General features: G+C 41.0%; 1 protein-coding gene across 2 annotated transcripts in view; it reads right to left on the minus strand.

The window, feature by feature from the left end:
- gdpd2 (glycerophosphodiester phosphodiesterase domain containing 2) overlaps window positions 1-15,278 on the minus strand; it is a 139,438-nt gene that overhangs the window by 50,491 nt on the left and 73,669 nt on the right. For both annotated transcript variants that reach the window (XM_087992011.1, XM_043704773.2), the window contains exons 8-11: window positions 11,468-11,613; window positions 11,085-11,167; window positions 2,082-2,232; window positions 1,061-1,285 (exon numbers count right to left, since the gene is read on the minus strand). In XM_087992011.1, coding sequence (XP_087848137.1) covers window positions 1,061-1,285; window positions 2,082-2,232; window positions 11,085-11,167; window positions 11,468-11,613 — 605 coding nt within the window. The remainder of the gene's footprint in view (window positions 1-1,060; window positions 1,286-2,081; window positions 2,233-11,084; window positions 11,168-11,467; window positions 11,614-15,278) is intronic.

Here is a 15,278-nt window from a genome sequence, read left to right on the forward strand (position 1 = left end):
AACAAGGATTCTCCTGACGGAAGGTCACACACTGTGACTGAGATGCTTCTGTCATCTTAATCAGAAGACTCGAGGCAGGAGGTGAGATGAGATGATTCCAGATGGATCTATTGAAGGGTGTGCATGGGCTTCCATGTTGTTTACAAGCTCTGACAATCCTTTATAAAGGTTAGCAACTTTGAAATGCAGATACAAGCTTCTTGGATGGTCTCAGAAATGGCCCATCAAAATCAATGCTTGTCCAAAATGCTGTCTTTCTATGAAATACTCCTGATCCTTTTATCCCTCCTTTATTGAACTCATTCAACAATAGTTTGCCTCCAATACAATCCTTAAACTGTTAAAAGCCCTCCAAATTCCTTCTGAAAAGTTTTTTCACATTTCGATCTATTTCCATAGCTACAACCACCTGCCCATGGGCGGCACGGTGGCACAGTGGTTAGCACTGTTGCCTCACAGTGCCGGAGACCCGAGTTCAATTCCCGCCTCAGGCGACTGACTGTGTGGAGTTTGCACATTGTCTGCATGGGTTTCCTCCGGGTGCTCCGGTTTCCTCCCACAATCCAAAGATGTGCAGGTCAGGTGAATTGGCCATGCTAAATTGCCCGTAGTGTTAGGTAAGGGGTAAATGTAGGGGTATGGGTGGGTTGCGCTTCGGCGGGTCGGTGTGGACTTGTTGGGCCGAAGGGCCTGTTTCCACACTGTAATCTAATCTAATCACCTCCTCTCACTGTAATATCTGATCTGTTTGTTTTACCAAGGTATGAACTGCTCTGTTATGCTTTCCTTGATTCTACATTGTTTCTTAATTAACTTTCAAAACGTTGTGAAATTTACACTTGGGTTAATACACTAAATGCACCATTCTACTTCTGGGAGTTAATTCTTTGCAAATTTAAATACCTTAAAACCAATATTGAAGAATGAATTGAAATAAAATCCCATTTAGTTCATGTTTTTCAGAAAACAGTGACATAACATAGAGATATTATGCTCTGCAAATGTAGAGATGCGACAATTTCTATCTGTCATCTTTGAGCAGGAGGTTTAATTTTCTTACCAGATTGTGATCAATTGAGGAATTCAGAATGGTTTCCACAACAATTTTGTGAGAAGCATTGTAATATGGATGAGACGTATTCTTTGGAGGTCGCAGGTCAAATATCACATATTTTTTGTTTCTCGCAGCAAGAGCCAGCAGCTGAGCCAGTGAACAAACGCGTTGTTCTGAAGCATTTTTCTGTGATTCTTCTGATAGCAACCTCACTGAGTAGTAGGGATCTTTCTATCAGGGAGTGGAATTAGGAAAGGAGATACACAAAGTCAGGAGCACACAGAAATATGTTAACATCTTATTTTACCTTTACACTATAGACAAATCAATATATTCTGTTGGCTGAGAAACAAGATATTACAGAAGCTTTCAGATTTTTAACAAAAAATATTACAGTCATAATTTTAACTTCCAAAGACAATGAAAACACCCATCATTTGCATTTAAACTTTTTATAGTGACTTACGTGCTCATTAGATTGAGTGTCTATATTGAGTGCTTACGGCACAGGTTAGATGAGAAGTAAAATTCCCTCAAAACCTTTCCATTCAATATTCTCAGACATAGCATGGCTATATATATAGACAGAATGTACTGCAACTTTTTTCTATTGTGCTTTTAGCTTCAATTTCAGAACAACACATCTTCCAATATGGCATTTCTATTTAATTTAACAGCCAACGAGTAATATTTTTGGCATAGATTGCCACCTAGTGCTAAGTTAGGGAACCTATATAGGGGAATTTAACTGAAGCTGCTCTGAGATCTTTATGAAGAATAATAAGGCTAATTGAGAGATGAAACTTTATACCTATATTTCTTAACTGTTTTCAATCTTAAGGACCTAAAGATGCCAGGATAATGTCAAAACCTGAAGCTGCATATAGTCCCTTAAATTTATTTATTCTATTGTCTGCATTTTAGAAGATGATGTACCACATGGGTCATACGTTTCCACAGAACTTAGTAAGGACAATGCTTTGATCCTAAAGATTAAAATAAACATGAAAAGCCATCAAATCTTTACCTGTAGAAACCACTTCCCTGCATTGAGCTTCTGAATCTCTGTCCATGTAAAACTTGCGACATCATTTCTGGCCCATTTAGGAAAAACATCTACTATGTCTGTTGTTCTTTCAAATGTAGAGTCATGCATTAGAAATGGAACTCCATCAAAACTAGAAAAAAAAATGTAATCTTGTCAATCTAGATTTTAGTATTTTTTTTCAAAAAATACACGTTAAGAGCATATTTCAAAATATTTTGATTTGAAATTTTCAGAATTTGCAATAAAATTAAATTTGTTCCTATACAGTATGTTACACATTCAGGTGATTTAACATCTTTAGGTGATTTAACATCATCATGTTATTATTTTTATTTAAATTTAGTTTATATTCCATATCAGGCATACAACCCAAGTGCAGAATCTTTCATAGTGAAAATTACAGTAAGTACAATAGAATTCAACTTCATTCCATCTGTCTAATTCCATTTTGAAGTGTCTCCTAACGCACGATGACTGACAACAACGTTTCCCCAGTCCACACTTGCAGCAGCTGCTCCAGGTTTTAGTAGATCCCTCAGCTTACAGCAATCGATCTTGGAATGTGCCAGTCTGCAATACTCAGTCAAGGGCAATTCTTTGCACTGGAAGACCAGGAAACATTGAACATATCAAAGAACATCCTCTATTAAGTTGTTGGCCTTCAAGCCACAGTTGATGTTTATTTCACTGTGCATCCCTGGGAATGACATGTAGAGCATAGAATTCTATGTAATGGGATTTTCTGGATGAACTTTGACAGAAAAAAAAACACTGCATCTCTCCTCAGATCTTCTTTGCAATGGATCATTCCACAAGTAAGTGGACAAGATTAACAATCACACAACACCAGGTTATAATCCAACAGGTTTATTTGGAAGCACTGGCTTTCAGAGTGCTGTTCCTTCATCAGTTAGCTAATGGGGCAGAATCATAGGACACAGAATTTATGGTAAAAACTCAGTGTCATACAACTGATGAGGTGTATTGAACAAACCTGATTGCTGTTAAGTCTTTAATCATTTAGAATGGGGTTGCAAGTTTCGATTCATTAATATGTAAATCTCAGAACTTCTTTCAAGTCAGTTGGGAACAAAATGTACCCAGCATCAACCTCATCATTGTGTGTGCAACTGTATCAAGCTGTGAATGAATCCTCCATCTGCAAACACCAAGTGTCACTATGTATTGAGGCTCTAACTGTGCCTAATGTTGCAAGGTATTTTTTTTTAACAAATTATGAGACCCACTTTAATGCATTAGTATTCTGCAGCAAGGTTTTGGTTGTGTGCTTACCTATCAAGATAGTCCCATTAAGGTCCCATGTAGCATTCTATGCAGTTGAATCAAGGAAGTTTAGATCAACATAATCCCAAAATGAAGCAGGAGAGAAATATGTTTGGTTGTAAAGGCCTCAATGGAATTAACCATGTTACTGATGACCTTTGTGTTTAAGTGCAAGAGAGATAGGAAGCAGCTCTGACTGAGTGCACGCAGCTATTGGGTAAGAAATCCTATTTTTAAAATTTTCTACAAATCTAATGTAGTTAGCATTAAATTGAAATCTACAGTTTAAAATCTGCAGTTGCCAGCCGAAAGCATGGTTTTAATAAAGTTTCCAGTGAAAGTGCAGCTTAATTAAGAACCAGCTAAAGATAGACTTTTTCTCTTAGGAGCAAATAAAACTATTCAACTTAATGTGACTAGTACTTGAGTACTACTCACAGTAAAGCGCTGGCATTAAGGATTAGGGGAGTTCAGGGGAGGAACAGAAAGAGGTGTACTATTGCTTTTGCTTTCTCTGAACATTCTTTGCTTCAGGAACTGATACTCTGCTACAGGAGAAGGAGCTGGTTATTTAGGTATGTGGTAAGTGACTAAGGTCTATTGTATTGCTCAGGTTCCACATTATATAACCACTTATAGTACGGTTAATACAATGCATAGAAATATAACTGAATATGAAATTGCCAAAAATAATGATGTAAAAGCAACATGCTGTGAATGTTAGAGGTTTGGAAATAGTTTTAGAGAAACTCAGCTGGTCTGTCAGCGAGGCAAAAGTGAGGACTGCAGATGCTGGAAATCAGAGTGGTGCTGGAAAAGCTCAGCAGGTCAGGCAGCATCCTATGAGCAGGAAACTCGAGTTTTGGGCAAAAGCCCTTTATCAGGAATGAAGGCAGGAGCCTCCAGGGTGGAGAGATATATGGGAGGGGGGGTGGGACTGAGGAGGAAGGTAACCAAAAGTACAATAGGTGGATGGAGGTGGGGATGAAGGTGATAGGTCAGAGAGGAGGGTGGAGCAGATAGGTGGGAAGGGAGATTGGCAGGTAGGATAGGTCATGAGGATGGTGCTAAGCTGGAAGTTTGGAACTGGGGTAAGGTGGGGGGGAGGGGAAATGAGGAAACTGGTGAAGTCCACATTGATGCCCTGGGGTTGAAGTGTTCTGAGGTGGAAGATGAGGCGTTCTTCCTCCAGGAGTCCGGAGGTGTGGGAGTAGTGGTGGAGGAGGCCCAGGACCTGCATGTCCTCGGCAGAGTGGGAGGGGGAGTTGAAATGTTGGGCCACGGGGCGGTGGCGTTGATTGGTGCTGGTATCCCGGAGATGTTCCCTAAAGTGCTCTGCGAGAAGGTGTCCAGTCTCCCCAATGTAGAGGAGACCGCATTAGAAGCAACGGATACAATAAATGACATTGGTAGAGGTGCAGGTGAAACTTTGATGGATGTGAAAGGCTCCTTTGGAGCCTTGGATGGACTTGAGGGGGGAGGTGTGGGCGCAGGTTTTGCAATTCCTGCGGTGGCAGGGGAAGGTGCAAGGAGCGAGGGTGGGTTGTTGGTGGGCGTGGTCCTGAACAGGTAGCCATGGAGGGAACAGTCTTTACGGAAAGCGGAAAGGGGGGGAGGGAAATATATCCCTGGTCGTAGGGACTGTTTAGAGATAGCAGAAGTGTCGGCAGATGAGACGGTTTATGCGAAGGTTGGTAGGGTGGAAGGTGAGGTACGGGGGGGGAGTTTTGTCCTTGTTACGGTTGGGGTGGGGTTTGAGGGCGGAGGTACGGGATGTGGATGAGATGCGTTGGAGGGCATCTTCAACCACATGGGAAGGGAAATTGCAGTCTTTAAAGAAGGAGACCATCTGGTGTGTTCTGGGGTGGAATTGGTCCTCCTGGGAGCAGGTATGGTAGAGGCGGAGGAATTGGGAATACGGGATGGCATTTTTGCAGGAGGTAGGGTGGGAAGAGGTGTAATCCATGTAGCTGTGGGAGTTGGTGGGTTTGTACAAAATGTCAGTGCCAAGTCGGTCGTCATTGATAGAGTTGGAGAGGCCAAGGAAGGGGAGGAAGGTATCAGAGATGGTCCAGGTAAATTTAAGGTCAGGGTGGAATGTGTTGGTGAATTTGATGAACTGCTCAACCTCCTTGTGGAGGTTGGGCTGTCAGCTAACTGATCACAGCAGTATAAGAAGTTATTCAAAACTGAGGAGTTGCAGCAGGAAACTGTACACTGAGGAAGATTGATATAATTTTCTGCAGGAAAAAACACGAGTCTAGATGTTTACGTTGCCTGCCTGAAGCCAGGGTTTGGAACATCTGCTCAGGGTTGGAGAGGAATGTATGGTGGGAGGGGGAAGATCCAGTCACTGTGGTCCATATAGTATAAAGGATTTAGGCAGTCCCAAGAAATAGGCTCTGCATTGTCAGTAAGAGGAGCTAGGTGCCACGTTAAGAAGCAAAACCTCAAATGTCACATCCTTTACATTATTATTAGAGCCAGCTATGAATTGAAATAGGGTAAATTAGATTAGAGAGACAAATAGATGATTGAAAGACCGTGGGAGAACTGTGGGTTCAAGTCACTGGCATCAATACAGAGGAAATAGGATGATCTCCATCTGAATCATGCTGAGACCAGAGTCCTTGGTGACCACATAATTAGAGAAAATAGAAGACGTAGTAAATCAAAGAACAGAGTTAAGGCCAAAAAAAGGTACGAACACAGAAATGATAAACAGACCGTGGCAGAAATGCATAGAGGCTACAAATCTAACAGTCCACCAACACTTAATACAACCATTTATAATGAGTATAAGGACAAAACTAAAGGTGATGTATCTGAAAGCATATACCTTTCAAAATAAAGCAGATGAACTGAGAATGCAAATATAAATACAATCTGGTAGTTATTACAGAGAGACATGACTTAAAGATCCTATTGGGACCTGAATCTTGAAAGATACAGAATTTTTAGGAATGACAGAAAAAAAATGGAAAATAAAGTGGAGAATTGGCAGTTAATTAATGATGGCATTAATACAATTGTGTCATTCAATATTATTGGGAAAAAAATCTCGGAATTCCCTACCTAACAGCATTCTGGGTCAAGGGGTGGCACAGTGGCTCAGTGGTTAGCACTGCTGCCTCACAGAGCCAGGGACCTGGGTTCGATTCTAGCTTTGGGTGACTGGGTGGGTTGCACTTCAGAGGGTCGGTGTGGACTTGTTAGGCCAAAGGGCCTGCTTCCACAATGTAGGGATTCTATGATACTACTGCAATGGAAGAAGGCAGCTCATTACCACTTTCTGAGAGCAACTAGCCAACAAGTGCTGGCCCACGTCCCATAAGTAAATTAAAAATAAGTAGGAACAGCATCAGTTCGGGTTAGTTAGATATTGAAACAGCATGTCGGAATAAATTATTGCAGATACTGGAATCTGTACTGAAAACAACGAATATTACAGATCACATTGGGTCAGACAGCATCCATGGAAAGAGACCAAGCTAATGTTTCAAGTCTAGATAACTCTTCATCAGAGTTTGAAGACTCTTCACCAGGCAAGTATAGATGGCCTGATCAGATCGACTAATATACGCTGTGGATAAAGAGGTTCTAGTGGAAGAATCACAGAATCCCTACAGTGTGGAAACTGGCCAAATGGCCCAACAAGTTCATACTGATCCTCTAAAGAGTATCCCACCCAAACCCATTCCCCTACCTTATTACTCTACACTTCCCATGTCTAGTACACCGAATCTACACATCCCTGAACATTATGGGCAACTTAGCATAGCCAATTCACCTAACCTGCATATCTTTGGATTGTGGTAGGAAACCGGAGCACCTGGAGGAAGCCCATGTACACATGGGGAAAATGTGCAAACTCCACACAGACAGTTGCTTGAGGCTGGAATCGAACCCAGGTCCCTGGCATTGTGAGGCAGCAGTGCTAATCACTGAGCCACCATGCCACCCTTGGCCACTGTGCCACCCTTCTTTGATTTCGTGAAGACATTTGATAAGGTGTCACATCAAAGATTATTGTATAAAATAAAAGCACATGTTGTAGGGAGTAGCATATTGGCATAGATAGAAGATTAGCTGGCTAACAGCAAGCAAAGAGTAAGCATAAATAAGTCTTCTTCAATTTGATATGATATAATGAGTGAAGTGCCAAAGGGATTGGTGCCAGGACTTCAATTAGTTACAATTCACAACAATGACTTAGATGAAGGGATGGAATGTATCATTGCCAGATTTGTTGATGATGCAAAAGTAGGTGGGAAAGTAAGTTGTGAAGAAAATCTAAAGAGGCTACATAGATATATAGGCATGTGAAGAGAGTGGCAAAGATGTGGCAATGGAATATAGTGTGGGAGAAATGAAATGGTTCACTTTGGCTGGAAGAATAAAAAATAAGAATTACCATAATATTGAAAGATTGTAGTGCCATGAAGTGCAGTTCTCATGTATGAATCACAAAAGATTAGTATGCAGTTGGATCAAGTAATTAGAAAGTCTATTCAGAGGGGAAAGTGGGGAGGTTATGCTTCAGTTACACAGCATACTGGTGAGATCATGTCTAAGTACTGTGCATAATATTGGTCATGTTATTTAATGGAGATGCAGAGTGCTAGAAAAGTCTTAAAATTGATAAATCTCCTGGCCCCGATGGGATACACCCTAGAGTTCTGAGAGAGGTGGCTGAGGAAATAGCAGAGGCATTAGTTGAGATCTTTCAAGAGTCACTGGAGTCAGGAAAGGTCCCGGATGATTGGAAGATGGCTGTTGTAACCCCCTTGTTCAAGAAAGGATCAAGGCAAAAGATGGAAAATTATAGGCCAATCAGCTTAACCTTGGTTGTTGGTAAAATTTTAGAATCCATCATTAAGGATGAGGTTTCTAAATTCTTGGAAGAGCAGAGTCTGATTAGAACAAGTCAACATGGATTTAGTAAAGGGAGGTCATGCCTGACAAACCTGTTGGAATTTTTTGAAGACGTAACAAGTAGGTTAGACCAGGGAAACCCAGTGGATGTGGTCTATCTAGACTTTCAAAAGGCCTTTGATAAGGTGCCACACGGGAGGCTGCTGAGCAAGGTGAGGGCCCATGGTGTTCGAGGTGAGCTGCTGGGATGGATTGAGGATTGGCTGTCTAACAGAAGGCAGAGAATTGGGATAAAAGGTTCTTTTTCAGAATGGCAGCCGGTGACGAGCGGTGTCCCGCAGGGTTCGGTGCTGGGGCCACAGCTGTTCGCATTATATATTAATGATTTGGATGAGGGAACCGGGGGCATTCTAGCGAAGTTTGCCGATGATACGAAGTTAGGTGGACAGGCAGGTAGTACTGAGGAAGTGGGGAGGCTACAGAAGGATCTAGACAGGTTGGGAGAGTGGTCCAGGAAATGGCTGATGGAATTTAACGTGAGCAAGTGCGAGGTCTTGCACTTTGGCAAAAAGAATAAAAGCATAGACTACTTTCTAAATGGTGAGAAAATTAATAAAGCCAAAGCACAAAGGGATCTGCGAGTGCTAGTCGAGGATTCTCTAAAGGTAAACATGCAGGTTGAGTCTGTGATTAAGAAAGCGAATGCAATGTTGTCTCTTATCTCAAGAGGGTTGGAATATAAAAGCAGAGATGTACTACTAAGACTTTATAAAGCTCTGGTTAGGCCCCATTTGGAGTACTGTGTCCAGTTTTGGTCCCCACACCTCAGGAAGGACATACTGGCACTGGAACGTGTCCAGCGGAGATTCACACGGATGATCCCTGGAATGACAGGTCTAACATATGAGGAACGGCTGAGGATACTGGGATTGTATTCGTTGGAGTTTAGAAGATTAAGGGGAGACTTAATAGAGACGTACAAAATAATACATGGCTTGGAAAAGGTGGATGCTAGGAAATTGTTTCAGTTAGACGAGGAGACTAGGACTCGAGGACACAGCCTTAGAATTAGAGGGGGTCATTTCAGAACAGAAATGCGGAGACATTTCTTCAGCCAGAGAGTGGTGGGCCTGTGGAATTCATTGCCACGGAGTGCAGTGGAAGCCGGGACGCTAAATGTCTTCAAGGCCGAGATTGATAGATTCTTGTTGTCTAGAGGAATTAAGGGCTACGGGGAGAACGCTGGTAAGTGGAGCTGAAATGCGCATCAGCCATGATTGAATGGCGGAGTGGACTCGATGGGCCGAATGGCCTTACTTCCACTCCTATGACTTATGGTCTTATGGTCTTAAGTGTTGGAGGCAGTTCAGAGAAGGTTCACTTGACTAATACTTGCAATAGTGGTTGCATTATGTGGACAGGCTGGATCGTCTAGGCCTGCATCTGCTAATTTTGAAGCGTAAGAGGTGACTTGATTGAGAGATGGATGTGGAAAGGACATTTCCTCTTATGGAGAAATCTAGAACAATGTTTAAAAATCAGGAGTCACAATTTGAAAATCAGGAGTCACTCATTTAAAACGGAGATAATGATATTTTGTGAGTGCTTCTTCTGAAAAGGTGGTGGAGGCAGAGTCCTTGAATATTTTTAAGGCAGTGATTGATAACATTTTGTTAAGCAAGGAGTTGAAAGGTTAATGTGGGTATGCAGAAATGTGGATTTTTCATCACAATCAAATCATGAGCATTTTGAATATTGCAGCAGGCTTGAAGGGCTGAACCATCTACATTTATATGTTTATAAATGTGTAGATGCATATATGCTAAAGCTTTCATAGAAATATAACTCAGCCAACTCACTTCGGAATAGAAATGGCTTGTGAGTAGATGGGTATCTGCCTGCTGGTCGGGGCAGGGACAGAAATTACTGGCTAGGAGACTGCTAAAGGCCTGGTTTCTAACATAATGGGCCCCATAAAGAACTGTGGTCCTGGTTATTAAGCCCTGATAAACACTTGATATCTGTACCCTGCCTACTGGTGACCGTACCTTAAATCCAGCAGACTGGACAATGGTAGTGCAATAGAGAACCCCAGGTCTCTCAAATAGAAATTGGACTTGTGCCAAAAGCAAAAAAATCTCTATAACCTTCCTGCCATTTATGGGTGGTGTGGTGGCTCAGTAGTTAGCACTGCTGCCCCACAGCACCAGGGACCCAGGTTCGATTCAAGCCTTGAGTGACTGTCTGTGTGGAGTTTGCACATAGGTAGGTTTCCTTTGGGTGCTCTGGTTTCCTCCCACTGTCCAAACACATGCAGGCCAGATGAATTGGCCATGCTAAATTGCCCATAGTATTAAGTGCATTAGTCAGAGGGAAATGGGTTTGGCTGGGTTACTCTTTGGAGGGTTGGTGTGGACTTGTTGGACTAAATGGCCTGTTTCCACACTGTAGGGAATCTAATCTAATCATGATTTCAACAACTATTTTTTTCCAAGCTTTTGAAGCCTTACCTCGGCCTAGAGTAAGGATTGAACTTTCTTAAGCAGGAGAAAAGTTTGAGTGTATATAAGTGTGTTCAAACCTCACAGAATTTTCCAGTCATTAATTCTGTTTCTCCTTCCACAGTTGCTGCCTGACCTGAGAACTTTCCAATGTTTCTTGTTTGTATTTCACTTTTCTATCATGGGATTATGGAGGAGCTGACGTTGGGGTCAGAATGATTACAGAGGGATTGTGTAGGAAATGTTAGAAAATAATGAAATCAAATTGGTAAGATAACTTCAATACATGTGATGGTTTTAAAAACAGCTCCTCATCACATACCTGATCTGTACATCACTTTCAAAAGTAGATGCCTCACATTTCACAGTTTCCTCAAATGACATCAGGGTATTCTCTGGCGCCAACTAAAACAATATATAGAACAGTCACCATCTAATGCATTCTATGCATAGCAACAGTATTAAACACATCCTAGCCAAGTACCATCGATAATGAACATGTTAATTCAATATTACCTGTGTTTAAATGTTCTGGTCATTCATTTCAGCCCTCACAAATAGATACAGTCTGAGACAGTGTTTGCTACATTAGCAGGTCTATACTTGTATTGTGTAACTCTCTAAATTATTGTTAAAATGTGTAAAATTAGCTCTAGTTCTATCCTTCACTAACTGTCTTTCTGGAATAGAATAGCAGGTACCTACCATGGGTGCTCCACGGTGTCCCATCATGGCTGGTCGTGGTGGCAGATCTTTCCTTTCAATAATACAAGGGGAGGAAATTGCAAGTGGAATGAAATAAAGAATTATCACCACTCCAAGGTAGAACATTGGTATAATCACCTGCAAACCTGAAAACAAAAGTGTAAAGTGGTGACAAATCTCCATTGTTGAGATTTCGATACTACAACTATCCATTTCAGCATCCTGATCTTGATATTGAGGGGGAATTTTATGGCTGGGAAGCCCAGGGATACCAGCATCCTGGAGAAGGTATTGAATTTAAGGGGAGGTTCTGATTAACATCTTTGGACTTCATCTCCTGGTCACAGTCAGGTTGACAGAATGACAATTAGCCTTCAGCTCTGGATACAGTGGAGAGGAAGGAAGGAGAAAAAGAGTGGGTTGACATACTTTTGAGTGGGGAAATATTATGGGTTATGGTGGTCATTTGGAGGGGAAAGAGAGGAACATATTGACATTGTGTAAACTGATTGACATTGGAAGTTGAAAAACATTGGCGAATGCCATTGAAATCGTTATTGAAATAGATGGATAAGATGAGTTGAGGTTCAGGAAATTATCAGAGGATGGTCTAATAATAGAATGAAGCAAATTTCCATGGAAGGGTAAGGATGAAAAGGGCAACACTTTCTTCTCCCACAATCGTGCACGAAAGACATTTTACAGTTTGCTCGAGTTGCTGTTTCCTCTTTTCATCTGCCAGGTCCCTGGGAAACTAGGCCAGCTAATAATAAACCTGAAATACAGAGAAAGTCTTAGCTCATTAAAGTTCTCCCAGTTTGTCTCCATTACAACTGGACATTAAGATTTCTGTTTTAAAATTTGTTTTGAATCAACCCTGGTAACTTTTGTAATTTTTGTTTGGCTTTGACTCATTTTTGTTTTAGGACATCAACATTACAAGAATGTAAGGAAAAGAAACAAGAGTAGATAATGCAATCTATGAAACATGGTCTGGCATTAATAAAGCCATGCATGGACATGTACATCAACTCTATTTTCTGCCTCATCCCCATATTACTTGATATATTACTTGATTCTCTTGTCCACTCAAAGTATCTATCAATCAGCCTCGGTCTTGAAATTATTTATCAACTGAATATCCATAGCTCTTCACAGTGGACAATTACAAATAATCACGACACTTTGAGTGAAGATATTTGTCTTCATTCCAGTCCTACACCCACTGGTCTCCCAGTAGAATCTTTGTTACTTCACATAAATAGAGTGTTGGAATCATCAGGGTAATTTTCTTTTACTTTTGTGTTGTTGGCAGACAGTTCCCTTCAGGAACAAGACATGTGCAGTACACATTTTTTCAACCATAAAGTAAGTTAAATGGTGAGTAAACATTTGGTTTTAATGATCACACTCTGAACTAAAGGGTCAAGCCCCACTCCAAATAATTCCAGTGAGTAATGATTAGACAATTATCTCCAAACACTGTATTGATAGCCAGTGAGGTAATTGGATGAAAATAAGCACAGATTGGCTGGTCCCAATTAATCATATAGTCATAGAGAAATACAACATGGAAACAGGCCCTTTGGCCCAAAATGCTACATGCTGATCATGGTACCCACTCAGCTAGTTCTAATTGCTCACATTTGGTCCATATCCCTCTAAACTCTTCCCATCCATGTACCTATCCAATTTTTTTTTAAATGTTGCTATTGTACCGGCCTCAACCGCTTCTCTGGCAATTCATTCCATATACACACCACTCTGCATGAAGATATTGCCCCTCAGGTCCTTCTTAAACTTTTCCCCTTGAACCTATGCTGTCCAGTTTTCAATTCCCCACCCCTAGGTAAAAAATCTGTATGCATTCATTTTATCAATATTACTCATGATTTTATACACCTCAATAAGGTCACCCCTCTTCCTCCTACATTCCAAGGAATAAAGTCTTATCCCAGCCAACCTCTCCCTCTAACTCAGGCCTACTCCTGGCAACACCCTCGTAAATCTTCTTTGCACTCTTCCCAGTTTAACTATGTCTTTCCTATAACAGGGTGACCAAAACTGTACACAATACCCCAAGTGCAGCCTCACCAATGATTATACAACTGTAACATGATGTCCCAACTCCACACTGAAAGCCTCAACCAATGAAGGGGAGCATGCTGAATGCTTTCTTTACCACCCTGTCTACCTGTGATGCTGCTTTCAAAGAAATATGTACAAGGCCCCTCTGCTCCACAACAGTCCTTAGGACCTTACCATTTACTGTAGAAGTTCTACTTTGTTTTGACTTTCCAAAGGGCAAAACCTCACACTTATCTGTATTGAATTCTATTTGCAATCCTCAGCCGACTTCTCCATCTGATCAAGATCCCTCTGTAAGTTTTGATAAGCTTCTTCGCTACCAATGATATTTCCTAATTTTCTATCATCCACAAACATACTAATCATGCCTTGTACAATCACATCCAGACCATTTATATAAATAATAAATAACAAAATTCCCAGCACTGACCTCTATGGCACATTACTAGTCACAGGCCGCCAGTCTGAGAAACAACCTTCAACCATCACCCTCTGCTTCCTACCATCAAGCCAATTTTGAATCCAATTAGCTAGTTCTCCCTAGATCCCATGCAACCTAACCCTCATGACTAGCCTACTGTTAAAGGCCTTACTAAAATCCATGTAGACAACATCCACTGCCCTACCCTTATCTATCCTCTTGTTTATGTCTTTGAAAAACTCTAAATGATTTGTCAGACATGACTTTCTGTCCACAAATCCATGCTGACCATGTCTAATCAGACCTTGACTATCCAAATATTGGTTGATCCTGACACATAGACTTTGTTTAGATTAGATTCGTTTAGATTCTCCAGAGTATAGATTTAAGGTTAGAGGGGAAAGATTTAAAAGGGACCTAAGAGGCAACCTTTTCATGCAGAGGGTGGTGTGTATATGGAAGGAGCTGCCAGAAGAAGTGGTGGTGGCTGGTACAATTATGGCATTCAAAAGGCATCTGGATGGGTATATGAATGGGAAGGGTTTACAGGGATATGGGCCAAATGCTGGTAAATGGGACTAGATTAATTTAGGATATCTGGTCAGCATGAATGAGTTGAACTGAAGGATATATTTCCATGCCGTACAGCTCTACGACTCCATGACTCTAGGACTTGAGCTAGAACCTGCTCAATTGGAGAACAAGATTTCCAGATCTATACAAATGGTTGAAAATTCAAATGTAATGTGGGTCTGAATTCTGGAGATGCACTTGCTCAATGTAAAGATTCCCAGCAGCATTGAAAATTTGCACAATATTGTTATGAAGATGAAGGCTGCCAAGAAATTAGGAAACACTGACTATCAAAGGTAACTTTTCATATGAAATACACTCACAGTAAAAAGAAAGATGATGACCCAAGGAGATCTTCAGCCAGAAAGACAGAAGATGACAGCAGCTGTGTGATTTTGAAATTATATCGATGTAATTTTAATATGCATCTTATTGGAACAGTATATTGCTATAGAATTGGAGCCAGATAGTAAGCAGGTAAGAGAAAGGGGGGCTTAGAATTGTGAATAGTTGTGTTTAATGTTCACTTTTAGAGATAAAAAATAAATTGATCGTATTTTCTTTAAATTGTGGAATTTGGGAGTTCTCTGTCACTCATATTTTAACAGTTTACGAGGTGGGGTGAGATTTTTCTGGGTGTTGGGGTTTAAGTAGCAGAGGGGTTCACCTCCATATTGTAACAATATCCACATTAAAGTTCAATGAAGAACTTAGAGTAAAGCAAACCAG

This window comes from Chiloscyllium plagiosum, unplaced genomic scaffold, assembly GCF_037043375.1.
Source record: "Chiloscyllium plagiosum isolate Xiang-an unplaced genomic scaffold, Cpla_swu_hap1 HiC_scaffold_11, whole genome shotgun sequence".
In the NCBI taxonomy this organism is placed as follows: Eukaryota; Metazoa; Chordata; class Chondrichthyes; order Orectolobiformes; family Hemiscylliidae; genus Chiloscyllium; species Chiloscyllium plagiosum.